General features: G+C 39.6%; 1 protein-coding gene across 5 annotated transcripts in view; it reads left to right on the top strand.

Moving 5' to 3' along the window:
• Positions 1–14623, top strand: part of ydjc (YdjC chitooligosaccharide deacetylase homolog) — a 54198-nt gene that overhangs the window by 22067 nt on the left and 17508 nt on the right. Inside the window, exon 6 of one of the 5 annotated variants that reach the window (XR_007040612.1) lies at positions 11068–11163. The exons of 3 other annotated variants lie outside the window; for them this stretch is intronic. Coding sequence is in view for 1 of the 2 variants with exons in the window: in XM_047381410.1 (XP_047237366.1) it covers positions 11032–11036 (5 nt within the window). In the remaining variant the exon portion in view is untranslated. Of the gene's footprint in view, positions 1–11031; positions 11164–14623 lie in introns of those variants that run through there. One more of the 5 variants, XM_047381410.1, reaches the window with a different exon arrangement.

Genomic DNA, 14623 nt, shown 5'->3' with positions numbered 1-14623 from the left:
AGTCGTTGCTTTCACTTCTGTGTGTCCAATATGTAAAGAGGGAACCTAGTCAGAGTCGGAATCTTGAAATTCGTTGGCTGGCTTCCCTAAAGATGGCAAAAACATGCTTTGACATATGAAGCTTAGCAGTATATGTACATATTCCCATTTTATAGTTTCTTTTGATAGTTGAATTCAAACAAAAGCGCACCGATCCAACTAAATGCCTGCCACCACTTGCGTCTTCCACCGCAATATCTGAAATGCATTGTGCGACTGACGTCACATTCCCAAGCCCTATTGCCCTATTTGGGACACATGACACTGGTCACTTACTAGGGCTGCAACTAACGATTATTTTAATAATCGATTACTCAGCAATTATTTTTTTCAATTAGTCGACTAATCAGACTATTATTTTATTTTCTTGCTAAAAATAAATCAAGCTGCTGTGCACATTACAACTAACCTTTTTAGTCCAATTTGACCTTAATCAAAGTGTTTAGGGTATATTTAGATATAGAAAACAGTTATTAACTTAATGTGTGTGTTTTATTATACACAAAGCATAATATTAACAAAGTGCCTTTTAAACAAACAGTGCAAGTGCCTTGTAAACAGATTCAAATGCAGTTCCCTCATTCCCTTTATGAACACATTTAGGATGCTATGTGTCATTACTCCAGCCATTTGGGGCGTGTATTGTCCTTTCTTTAGAACAAACTCATACACTCTTTTTTAACTTTTGCTATAAAAAGAAAAAAAATCTAAAATTAATGAATGGCCATAGTTTGGTGATATGAATTAATTCTTAAATAATTCTATGACCGCTAAACAAACATCGTAACATAACCAAAAATGCCATGTTGAAAGCACTAAAGTAACAAATGTATGTGTTAGAAAAGTATAACAGTACGTGTATTATAATGGACGATTTTCTCTATTACCTTCAACGGCTCCTTGATGTTGCTGTTCCACCATTGTTTTACCTGAGTGCTCTCCTCTGGCCACCACATCCGCTTCTTCCACAGGGAGAACAGGAGACACAAAAACACCGCCCCTTAAAGTTCCTGTTGCAAATTGCTCTGCAACAAACCACATCGCTGGCCCAACAAAAAAATTACTCTGTGACAGTCTTTGAATGCAAAATATATCAAGGCGATTCATCAATAATGAAAAAGATGTGTCGACATTTTTTTATTGCCGACATTATCGATAATGTCTACTAATCGTTGTAGCCCTATCACTTACATACAGTAACCTTGATAAACGTTTTTGAACAACATACAATGTAAAAACAGAATTAACATTATCAAAACCCTTTGCAGCTCATGGCTTCCAACCATACCATTTAGAAATGTACATGTCCAATTTCAAAAAATACTAAATAATAAATACATGATCATTTAAAATGTCTCAGCATTAAAGAAAGACTATTATTTGAGACATAGCAGAACTACAAGAGCCACCACGCTTTGGTAAAGTTGAACATCAGTTTTCTGAGGCTAACCTGAGACAGGTTCACACGTGCTGTCTTATATACCACTCCTAGACATTAACATGGAATAGTCTATTTCTAGACCCATATACTGTTCACCAATACTTTACATAGTCCCTGAATGTCAGCGAAAGCATTTCAAGAATTTGAACCACAGGTATTTTCCAAAGGTAGTATGGTTACAAAAAAATTTACATTAGAAACAAACTTCAGGACAGATATTTAGGCACCTGTGCCTAAGTTTCTATCACATGAAAATTTATGCCGCTATTATTGTGGGCGTTATATATATTTCTGCCAAAGCATCTAATGTTTGTTAGTTCACATTTTTTTTAATAAGGTTCTGTGAAGTTACAATCAGGAAAACACTTGTAGCAGAAATATGTCATATCACTGTGAGCTTGTTGGTCTGGTGGATAACTAACAGCTGGTCAGATGAATACCGCCTATTTCATATTTTCTTCAGTCATATATCCTTGGCATAGAACTCTTTGGTTTTGTCGTTGTTTGGCAGATTGATACAGCTTACGTCGGGCTAGAAAGACTGCCAACTGCATTGACCAGGGCTGGGCATCAATCAAAAAGTTTCGAAACCGGTACCAATACCAATACCTTCACCTTCACTTCGATATCGGTTTCTGAACGATACTTTTTTCATTAACAGTTTTATAATATCAATTCTAACAAAAAATAAAATTACATTACATATTTAAGTACAAATCTTGAGTTATATTTTTAACTCAGATTTTTCCATTCCAAGGACTTATCTTACTAGGGATGGGTACCTTTCACGTTTGAACTGATACAGTACAGATTATCTGTACCTGGGAATCGATACCGGTACTCGATGGTACCAGTTTCCAGTACTTTTGTGTTTGTTTATGTGGTAATAAATGTTAATTCGTTTAATAATAAAATCTCAAAAACATTCAATTTAATATTTATTTCTCAATATATAAACTTTAATGAATATATTAAAACAACACCCAGCTGTTTGTATTGTAACATCTCAGATGTTTCAAACATTTCTTTAACATTAAAACCCTTAACTGACTACGCAGTGTAATGCACAAATTAAAAACCAGCCATGCTGCTGGCTGCAGACGAGTTGCTAACAGATGCAGGCATGCTAACGGTGATGAATGCAGGAATTGTAGCCGTAGATCTGAGGCTGACAAAAATTGTCTCTTCAGCCTTGTCAAAAATCCTGTGCTTAACCAGGTCAGTGTGTATACACACACACTCGAAGAATATATAAATTGTTGGGCCCATGGTTTCCTCTGACTGCAGCCTGTTTTAGCTGTCGACATAGATCCAGGGGGATGATTTCACCAAGCCAGGTGAAAAACTTATATGCGGTGGTGACTGGAGTAGGAAAGTTAGCCCTGCTGCCTTTCTAGCGCTTTCTATTAGCCATGCTTGCTTTGTTGAGTACCGGCGGCTACTAATGTCATGACGCTCATGAGCGTGCAATGCTGTGTTCATGTCCGGCATGGTAAATTAGCCACTATTCCACTCCCTCAGTGTGACAATGAAGCGCTTAGGTACTCGGTAGTATACAGGTCCTTCTCAAAATATTAGCATATTGTGATAAAGTTAATTATTTTCCATAATGTCATGATGGAAATTTAACATTTATATATTTTAGATTCATTGCACACTAACTGAAATATTTCAGGTCTTTTATTGTCTTAATACGGATGATTTTGGCATACAGCTCATGAAAACCCAAAATTCCTATCTCACAAAATTAGCATATCATTAAAAGGGTCTCTAAACAAGCTATGAACCTAATCATCTGAATCAACGAGTTAACTAAACACCTGCAAAAGATTCCTGAGGCCTTTAAAACTCCCAGCCTGGTTCATCACTCAAAACCCCAATCATGGGTAAGACTGCCGACCTGACTGCTGTCCAGAAGGCCACTATTGACACCCTCAAGCAAGAGGGTAAGACACAGAAAGAAATTTCTGAACGAATAGGCTGTTCCCAGAGTGCTGTATCAAGGCACCTCAGTGGGAAGTCTGTGGGAAGGAAAAAGTGTGGCAGAAAACGCTGCACAACGAGAAGAGGTGACCGGACCCTGAGGAAGATTGTGGAGAAGGGCCGATTCTAGACCTTGGGGGACCTGCGGAAGCAGTGGACTGAGTCTGGAGTAGAAACATCCAGAGCCACTGTGCACAGGCGTGTGCAGGAAATGGGCTACAGGTGCCGTATTCCCCAGGTCAAGCCACTTTTGAACCAGAAACAGCGGCAGAAGCGCCTGACCTGGGCTACAGAGAAGCAGCACTGGACTGTTGCTCAGTGGTCCAAAGTATTTTTTTCGGATGAAAGCAAATTCTGCATGTCATTCGGAAATCAAGGTGCCAGAGTCTGGAGGAAGACTGGGGAGAAGGAAATGCCAAAATGCCAGAGGTCCAGTGTCAAGTACCCACAGTCAGTGATGGTCTGGGGTGCCGTGTCAGCTGCTGGTGTTGGTCCACTGTGTTTTATCAAGGGCATGGTCAATGCAGCTAGCTATCAGGAGATTTTGGAGCACTTCATGCTTCCATCTGCTGAAAAGCTTTATGGAGATGAAGATTTCATTTTTCAGCACGACCTGGCACCTACTCACAGTGCCAAAACCACTGGTAAATGGTTTACTGACCATGGTATCACTGTGCTCAATTGGCCTGCCAACTCTCCTGACTTGGACCCCATAGAGAATCTGTGGGATATTGTGAAGAGAACGTTGAGAGACTCAAGACCCAACACTCTGGATGAGCTAAAGGCCGCTATCGAAGCATCCTGGGCCTCCATAAGACCTCAGCAGTGCCACAGGCTGATTGCCTCCATGCCACGCCGCATTGAAGCAGTCATTTCTGCAAAAGGATTCCCGACCAAGTATTGAGTGCATAACTGTACACGATTATTTGAAGGTTGACGTTTTTTGTGTTAAAAACACTTTTTTTTTATTGGTCGGATGAAATATGCTAATTTTGTGAGATAGGAATTTTGGGTTTTCATGAGCTGTATGCCACAATCATCTGTATTAAGACAATAAAAGACCTAAAATATTTCAGTTAGTGTGCAATGAATCTAAAATATATGAATGTTAAATTTTCATCATGACATTATGGAAAATAATGAACTTTATCACAATATGCTAATATTTTGAGAAGGACCTGTAGACGGAATTCGGTTCGCACCTAAAAAAGTACCAAATTCGGTACCCATCCCTATCATTGACTAACTGACTATGCATCAATCATTCCTCCTGAACTAGCATGTAGTGACAGTACATTGCATTGACATTGCAGCAATCCCTTATACATCAAAAATCTTAACCTAGCTTTTATTAGATAAAACTCACAATGTAAAATGTGAAAAATGTAAAAATTGCCATAAGTATCATCTGCAGTAGCACAGTCAGTTTCTCATTGTTACGTCACACTTTCTGGCTGTAAAGCCTACATATTTCTGCTGTTACAGAGCAGTCTCTATCTTGTTTTTGGCCTCAGAGGCTTAACAGCTAGGTTGAGTTCAGCCGTCTTGTTAGTACTTTTTAGAAATACAAATATGATCAGAAGTTGTTAGTCCTATGTAAATTCCTGTAAAATAGCTACGTTAGGCCTAATGATTTTCATTGTTGTAATATGCCAAAAATACTAATTATCCATTGACAGCATTCTTAAAATCTACTGAAAAAGATTTTTTCCAAAATAATATATCAGTTTTATAATCTGTGGGTGTTTGTATTTCTTGTATGTTTTATGTTTTTCCTTGTTGCCACTAAGTACAAAATCATTTAATTTCTTTCTTGATTTCTTCTCTTTGTGTATTTTATTTTAGTGTTAGTCATTTTTGTATGGTTAGCAGATCCTTCAGTGTTCTGGTTTATAGGCAGTTTTTTTCTTTTCCATTTTCTCTTTTGCCCCAAGCTGACTTTCTTGTGTTCTAGTGACTTTGTGGTCCACATTAATTATCTCCTTGTTAGTCCGTAAGTGACCTTCTTCAAGTAAATCTACCACCAGGATCCATGAGGCTGCTGCTGTCTTGTCTGCGCATGGGTCGTACTGCACCACCTTAAATGACAATTAAGGTATCATATAAGTTATTACTTAGAGTAACAGGCCATAATGTCATGCCTAAAAACTCTGTGTTGCTTTTTAACTGATTTAGTTGAGACTGAACACAGCAATTGTACCAGATGAAATTAAAACTTTTGTATCTTGTAAGGATAGTTACATATTTGATTAAAAAAAGAAAAAAAACAAAAAACACTCTCCCACAGTACATTTACCATTTTACTCCACAGTCTTGCTTTTTTTGTTTAAGTCAAGTCAAGTTTATTTATATAGCGCTTTTCAGCAACAAGGCACTCAAAGCGCCGTACATGAGGAAAAACATTACAATGATACAGAAAATCAAACACAGAAAATCAAATCAAATGACATTAATAATCCTTGGGAGTTTACTGGAAAGAGCTGGTCTTTCTAATAGAGGTAATTAGATCATTAAGTCCTCTGTGGTAAGAAATTCATCTTGTGCTAGAAGAAAAATTATTATTAATCCTTGAGGTCACTGGTATGAGGCAGTTGTGGTCCCATCATTCAAATTGTAACAGTCATGGGCACTCACCAAAGTCTAAGTAAAGAAGCTTGGTCACTGGTATAAAATAATTTAGGTCCAAACTTTGAAATACTAATAATGTTTGGCTTTCACTGGTATGAAATTGTTGTAATACAACCCTTCTACAAAATCTAAAAATCTATGGTTATTGTTATGGTCAACAGCTTTAGTCCAAATTTTCAAATACTAATAATATTTAGCTTTCGCTGGTAATCCTTCTGAGCATGGGCGGACTGGGGCAAAAAAGTGGCACGGGAATTTAGTACCTGACTGGCCCATCTGCCAGTCAGGTACTGCAGATGATGGTGGTGAATGCTGGAGGCCGATGATGGCATTGATACAAATATGTTCACATGTATGTGGGAGACAAAAAAATATGCATGTAAACAATATTGAAGAGATAATGACACATCATTTCATGTGAGGCCTTGATTAGAATAAATATATAATAGTTTTCATTGTTAGAATTGTCTGGAATAGTTGCTTAATAGTGTAAAGACTGGTGGGCATGTAATTTATACTAATAATGATACTAATAATTGTTATATCATCACCTTACTGAAGTAGCAATTTTTGCAGCAGGACACTTTTCTCTGCAACACCATCTTTAATGTCCTCACTATCCAGCATCTTCAAAACATCTTGCCATGAGCAGAAATGCCTCCAGGTGCTGGTGAGAGTGCTCCTAAGCCTGTCCTTAATGAATTCAAGTGTTGAAAAGCTGCACTCACATGCTACTTGCATGACTGATAGAGTAAGCAGGAACTTGTAGGCAAGGCCGATTACGTGGTATGCGTCTGTCAGGAGGTTATACTTCCTCAGCATACGGTAGCAACACAATGGACAGTCCTTGCAAGATAAGTACTTTGTGTTAACCATCGCCCATTTGCTCAGATCTTTGAGTGCTGTCTCTGGGAAATCACTTGAATATGATTTAATCTGGCTAAAGTCTTTTGGGTCTGGAAGAGCCAAATCAGCATACAAGGTTCCATTTTTGAGGAATCGCTGGTGGATGCTCTCAATGACTGTTTCCATAATGCGATTGTGGACATTGATTCTGTACAATGCCTCTGTGTCAGACACAGTTTCATCTTGGGCGTCTCTCCAGGCATTGATTTCTTTTTTTGACTTCTTTAGTGCAGCCTCAACCTCCAGTTCTGTTTCTTCATTCACTTCAAGTAGCTTGTTGTTGGCCCACTGGACGGATGTATCGGCTGCTGTTTTCACTTTGTGATAATCTCTGGCCATTTCTTTCAGCTGGGTTTCTGCTGACACAATCATCCTATGAGACGTCAGGATGTCCACGCCACTTGTCTGTAGATATTTTGAGACTGGTGAGGTAATCTGAAAAACTTGTAGGAAGACCTGAGCTGTGAGCACTGTTTCATACTTGCTGTGCAATGAAGCCATGTGCTTTGATCTTTGTAGTGGTGTTAATGTTCATCTTGAATGACTGAAAGAGTGTGAAGGACATCAACATACAGGGCTACATTTGGCTTTCCAAAAGCTCCAAATACCTTGTTCCAAGCACTGTCTTTTGCCCACCAGCGTGTCTCTCCAATTGGTGCAAGACTTCTGTGTTTTGGGTCCTTCTTCTCCCAATTGAACATTCTGCTGGTAGGACTCTCTGATAAAAACTGCAATATTATTGATGAAAGAAAAAAGAGAGCCACTTTCTAAGACAGACTGTGTTGTATCTGCTAAAACATGGTTGAGGATGTGTGAATAACACCACACATGCATTTGATGAGGGGACTTTTCTGAGAGAAGTGTGGAGAAGCATTTATATTTGCCCTGCATGTTGGAGGCCCCATCAGTCGAGTTTCCAATGCACTGCTTCAGATCCAGCTTCATGTTTGCCAGCACCTCACTCACAACTTTGACAAAATACTGTCCAGTGGATGACTCACATTGAATTAGAGCAACAAGTCTCTCATGAACAATGTCTCTTACATATCTTATGACAACGGAGCACTGATCTTGGGCTCTGATGTCCTGTGTGGTATCAATCTGGACAGAGAACATACCAGATTCCTGGACCTGACTTGCGATGATATTCTTTATCATGTGTTGGATAGTTGTAATGATGTTGTTGATGGTAGCTTTTGACTGGCAAGTAATTAGAGAACCTCTACCACCTCTGGATCCAGACTGGTGTAATTTTTTACCCTTTTCTATGCAAAGAGTTGAGGCAAACATCATATTTTGAAATCAACACAATCATTTCAAAGTTGCCATGATCCACTGTGTCATCTTTAAGCATGTATGCTGCCTCTGACTGTGACCCTCTGTAGCTCAGACCTCTTTTTCCAATGAGCTTCACCACATGATGCGTCCCAACACTTGACGTCTCCTCCGCACCTGCACTTTACGAAGAGACATCTGATGTCCCATGAGAAGGTGCTCGACATCGCATTTTGAGGACCTAAGGAAATATGCTTCTGCACAACCTCTGTGTAGATTGCTCCTCTCATGTTCTTCCACTCTCTGATGTACAGGTCCTTCTCAAAATATTAGCATATTGTGATAAAGTTCATTATTTTCCATAATGTCATGATGAAAATTTAACATTCATATATTTTAGATTCATTGCACACTAACTGAAATATTTCAGGTCTTTTATTGTCTTAATACGGATGATTTTGGCATACAGCTCATGAAAACCCAAAATTTCTATCTCACAATATTAGCATATTTCATCCGACCAATAAAAGAAAAGTATTTTTAATAAACAAAAAAAGTCAACCTTCAAATAATCATGTACAGTTATGCGCTCAATACTTGGTCGGGAATCCTTTTGCAGAAATGACTGCTTCAATGCGGCGTGGCATGGAGGCAATCAGCCTGTGGCACTGCTGAGGTCTTATGGAGGCCCAGGATGCTTCGATAGCGGCCTTTAGCTCATCCAGAGTGTTGGATCTTGAGTCTCTCAACGTTCTCTTCACAATATCCCACAGATTCTCTATGGGGTTCAGGTCAGGAAAGTTGGCAGGCCAATTGAGCACAGTGATACCATGGTCAGTAAACCATTTACCAGTAGTTTTGGCACTGTGAGCAGGTGCCAGGTCGTGCTGAAAAACTGAAATCTTCATCTCCATAAAGCTTTTCAGCAGATGGAAGCATGAAGTGCTCCAAAATCTCCTGATAGCTAGCTGCATTGACCCTGCCCTTGATAAAACACAGTGGACCAACACCAGCAGCTGACACGGCACCCCAGACCATCACTGACTGTGGGTACTTGACACTGAACTTCTGGCATTTTGGCATTTCCTTCTCCCCAGCCTTCCTCCAGACTCTGGCACCTTGATTTCCGAATGACATGCAGAATTTGCTTTCATCCGAAAAAAGTACTTTGGACCACTGAGCAACAGTCCAGTGCTGCTTCTCTGTAGCCCAGGTCAGGCGCTTCTGCCGCTGTTTCTGGTCAAAAGTGGCTTGACCTGGGGAATGCGGCACCTGTAGCCCATTTCCTGCACACGCCTGTGCATGGTGGCTCTGGATGTTTCTACTCCAGACTCAGTCCACTGCTTCCGCAGGTCCCCCAAGGTCTGGAATCGGCCCTTCTCCACAATCTTCCTCAGGGTCCGGTCACCTCTTCTCGTTGTGCAGCGTTTTCTGCCACACTTTTTCCTTCCCACAGACTTCCCACTGAGGTGCCTTGATACAGCACTCTGGGAACAGCCTATTCGTTCAGAAATGTCTTTCTGTGTCTTACCCTCTTGCTTGAGGGTGTCAATAGTGGCCTTCTGGACAGCAGTCAGGTCGGCAGTCTTACCCATGATTGAGGTTTTGAGTGATGAACCAGGCTGGGAGTTTTAAAGGCCTCGGGAATCTTTTGCAGGTGTTTAGAGTTAACTCGTTGATTCAGATGATTAGGTTCATAGCTTGTTTAATGATATGCTAATTTTGTGAGATAGGAATTTTGGGTTTTCATAAGCTGTATGCCAAAATCATCCGTATTAAGACAATAAAAGACCTGAAATATTTCAGTTAGTGTGCAATGAATCTAAAATATATGAATGTTAAATTTTCATCATGACATTATGGAAAATAATGAACTTTATCACAATATGCTAATATTTTGTGAAGGACCTGTATGTGTTTCAGGCCTGTTATCCCAGTGATGAACAAACTGCTATCTGTAGGGTTAGCAAAGGGCATACAAAGAAAGCAGAAGAGTGCTTGTCTGTCTTCACAGTATGAAAGCCATTTTCTATTTGTGCCATCTTTGCTGGAAAAAGCTCTCTGCACTACAGCCTTCTCTGCTGAGGACGATGACTCAAGAAACAGTCCAAGTCTTCTGGTTTTGGTCTTGTAAAAACATCTACTTTTGAAAAGAGGGCACTGACTTCCTGGGCTTGGCTTTCGCCATCAGTAGCTGAATCATCTTCAGTCTAAATAAAGTAGTAGTATTGTTAGTATTGTTTTTGTAAACCAATAAACGAAACTATCGGTAAAATATATATTTTCATAATAGGGCTAGGATAGTTATGTTATGTTGTTAGTATAATAGTCCTACCACTACTAGTGGTAGCAGAACTTATAGAAAGTAATAGATTTATTACAACTAGACAGCAGCTACAGAAAATTGAAAAAAACAGCTCATATTTTTCATCTGGCCAAAAGTACAGCTAGTCATAAAAACATGATCAACTTTACCATCATACCACTGGTGCTGGGCTCTGGCGACCGCTGTACAGTATTGTCGTCTTCATTGCTATGATTATCTTTACTTTAGATAAGAGAGTAGTACTATGTTAGTAAAGCACTTAAAGAACACTATTAGCGACACATTAAAATAGTACAATTTAATGGTTGTACACAATAATTTTTGTTTGTTTTGTGTTTTTTATTTGATAGGGACAAATATATATATTTAACATGCCAAATACTGTAATATTTGTAGCCGTAGCTAATTTCTATTGTTTTATTCATTTCTCTAGATTAATTTTCTTGTGTGTGTTTGTTACCTCGTCAAGTGTGTACCGGCTGCTATCCTCGCTGACACTTTCACTCTGCTGGGATGGTGATTCAGCCTGGCAGGAGATATGAGTAGAGACATTGGGTGTCATGATGTAAGTTTGTTTAGTTTTTGGTTTCTGGTTTCTTCTTATGTTTTTCACAGTTACGGTTTTGACTCGTTTTTTGTTATTATTCTTCTTAGATTTTGAATCATGCTTCTGTTATTTTCCTGGTCATGCTTTTGTTTTGTCGTCTTGTTCATGTTTTGTCAAGTTTGGTTTTTGGATCTGGTTATGCTTTTGTTTCATGTTTTTCTAGTTATATTTCTGTTAGTTTGTTTCCTTGGATTTGCGTTCTGTTCAAGCCATGTTTTGCTCCTGTCACGTTGTGTTCTCTGTCAATTAAGTTTATTCGGTTCACCTGTCCAAGTTAATCTGTCTCCTTGCTCCACCTGTACCATGCTCCATTTATACACACCTGTTCAGTTAGTCATCGCGGAAACATCTTTCACTCTCATGCTCATGTCTTGTTCTAAAACCAAGTCTTGTTTTTTGATCATGCCAGGCCTGTCTTGCCTGCCCGTTTGTTTTGTTCCTGCCTCCTGTAGTGAGTGAGTTTTCGTTATTAAATCTTTTTTACTTACCATCACGCTGCCTGCTCGTCTGCATTGTGGGGTCCAATTCCAAGTTAACCGTGACAGAACCGTGACATTGGGTTAAAATTTTGAGTAATTTCCATATAAAAAGCTGCATTAAAATAAACAATATACCTACAGAAAATAGTGGTTTAACAGATAAGTAAACACAAGTAAAAATGTAATGTACTATGTGTGGTTGATTCTCAAGTACACAGTGGTCTCTAAACTAGGTTTAGTAAAGGTTAGCTCACATCATCTGAGTCACTAATAAGTTGATTTTTGCATGCTGCACATAAGTGAACATATTCTGTTGCTTTTGTTAAATAGTAAATGCATTTGAAATGTTAAAATTTACTTACCGTAAATTCCGGATTATAAGCCGCTACTTTTTCCCCCCACTTTGAACACTGCGGCCTATACAACGGTGCGGCTAATGCATGTTTTTTTTCATGCCGCCAAAAATATTTTGCCTGGTAACAGTAGATCAATCAAATTGATGAGTAGTTCAAAGAAGTCCAATGAACTTGTGTGATAAATCAAGAGGCCTTTCACAATTCAATTACCGGTATTGTAAATCAGACATTTATATTCACCCTCATCAACATGGAACATCACCAACGGGTTTCGAAAGGCTGGACTGCTGCGTTATTAAGGGGACCGGGTGCGCTCAAGTGAGAGCGACAACGAAGAGGCTGAAGTGAGTGACGAGATCCTGAGGTTGTTCATTTCGGACCCTGAAGAACAGGACTTTGGTTTCAGTGCGCAGGATGAAGATGATGACTTTTAGTGATGACTTTTGACCTGGTAGGCTGCAGTGTATATCATTTAGGAGATATTGGAATGTTCGTGCTCTGTTCAGTAAAAAAGCAATGAAATTTGTCTGTTACTGATAACGTACGTATATTTAAAGGTAGCTGTGTTACAGGCACTGTTTGGAAAAAAAGCATTTGCAATATGCATTTGTTTATATTACCATACGGATTAAGTTAAAAGTAAAAAAATCCTCACGTGTAATATCTTTCTGTGCAAATCCTATTACAACGTGGGACACCTGCGGCTTAAAATCCGGTGCGGCCTGTACAAGTACAAAAAATAATTTTCTTTCTAAAATTAGAGCATGCGGCTTTTAATCAGGTGCACTCTGTAGTCCAGAATTTACGGTAAATGTATTGAACATTCTCCTTCATCATGTTTTGATATCTATGTTTCAAACAGGTATATTACTTTGAATGTTTAAATTTCATTTAAGCTAAACAGAAAAATCTAAGTAAAGCTTACGTTTTACAAAATAAAAATAAGACTATAGACTAATTGAAATTACAGAATAACAGACTAAGAAACACACAGAAGTACGCTCTACACCTAGTGTCTCATTTTATATATTATCCAACAGTACCCACACAAAAGAATAAAACTGACTTCAATATAATGTTGATAAATTAACAAAGTTATCAAGACAGCAGAGCAGCATTTAGCTCACAGGCTTTAACCCTCTGGGGTCCAAGGTATATATGGTAGTTTTTGACTGATTTAGATTTTACCTTTCACAGTAAAAACCAGCTGACTCAGGGAAACCAGCTCAAAACAGAGTACCAGTGCCTGCTGCACATTCATTCTTCGCATAATTGTTTTGATATACAAAACAAAAACCATTAAAGTAGTACACACATATTATGAATTGGATGTCACAGATCGCCTCAATATCAAAACTTTCTGTCAATATCTCCATCTCAAAGTTTTTCCCGCTTCTCAATCCGGTGTCCAGTAGGCATCTGATATAAATGCCCGAGCCACCTCAAATGATTCCTCTCAATGTGGAGGAGCAGCGACTCTACCCCAAGCCCCTCCCGAATGGCCGAGCTCCTCACCCTATCTCTAAGGGTGTGTTCAGACCGTCTGCAATTTCAGCAAATTCTTTGCCTCATCGTGTGCTGTCGCTCGCCTGACATTTCACCAGCAATTTGTGTGGTCAACGGGCGACAACGCTTCACTCCCTTCACCGTGTCATCAAATAGGAGGAGCTTCTTTCTGCTGCTTGCCGGTTTCAACTCATCATGGATCGAGTCACTTTGCTTTGTTTATGGAAAGCCGAACAACTCTGCTGGCGTCGACGTCCCTGGGTTCACCAGAGAGAACCAGTTTAGAGAGTACCACCACCTACTCCAGGAGCAGCTTCTGGATCACGGTCACTTTCAGCGGTACTTCCGTCGATCTAGTACCCTGTTTGATGACCTGTTGCCCCGCACTGGGGGACGAATCAGCTGCCGGGACACCAACTACAGACGCTGTATCCCCGCTGCAGAACGCCTGCCCATCTGTCTTTGGTGAGTAAATAAATATCAGCTCAATAAATACACAGCCAAATTGTACTGTCCACATCTTCTAAATATAAGAAACGTTTTTGTGTCTAAACATGACATGAGAGTATAGCATTGTAGTGCATAGAATAATTATGTAATAACGGCTAATTGGTGACCAAGAAATCAGGTTTGCTGACATATGCATCTGAAAATTAAATACTTGTGAATAAAATATCATTTCCTACATAAACATATATGTACCCTGAGCAACTGCTGTGAGTTTCAACTTGTATGACAACTGTGGTGCTGAAAAAAGGGCTATAGGCCCGACAAGAACTGACAGAAAAGTAAACATTTTTCAACTCCAGTGAAATTCGCTGCATGTCCATCGCGGGTTTCGCTTCGCTCTATTCGCCCTAATTGCACCATTTGCACCATTTGCATTGCATCCTTTGCGTCCTTTGGGTTAACATGTAAATCGCTTGCTCCTGTCGTGTCATTCGCGTTTGGTCTGAACGCACCTTTAGGGAGTGCCCGGCCACCCTGCGGTGGCCGGGCACTCCCTAAAGCCGCTTGTATCAGCCGCTTGTATCCGGGATCTCGTTCTTTCGGTCATGACCCAAAGTTCATGCCCAT

Source organism: Girardinichthys multiradiatus, chromosome 12 (assembly GCF_021462225.1).
Source record: "Girardinichthys multiradiatus isolate DD_20200921_A chromosome 12, DD_fGirMul_XY1, whole genome shotgun sequence".
In the NCBI taxonomy this organism is placed as follows: Eukaryota; Metazoa; Chordata; class Actinopteri; order Cyprinodontiformes; family Goodeidae; genus Girardinichthys; species Girardinichthys multiradiatus.
The sequence above is the reverse complement of the archived record's forward strand: the minus strand, read 5'-3'. Positions and strand labels throughout refer to the sequence as shown.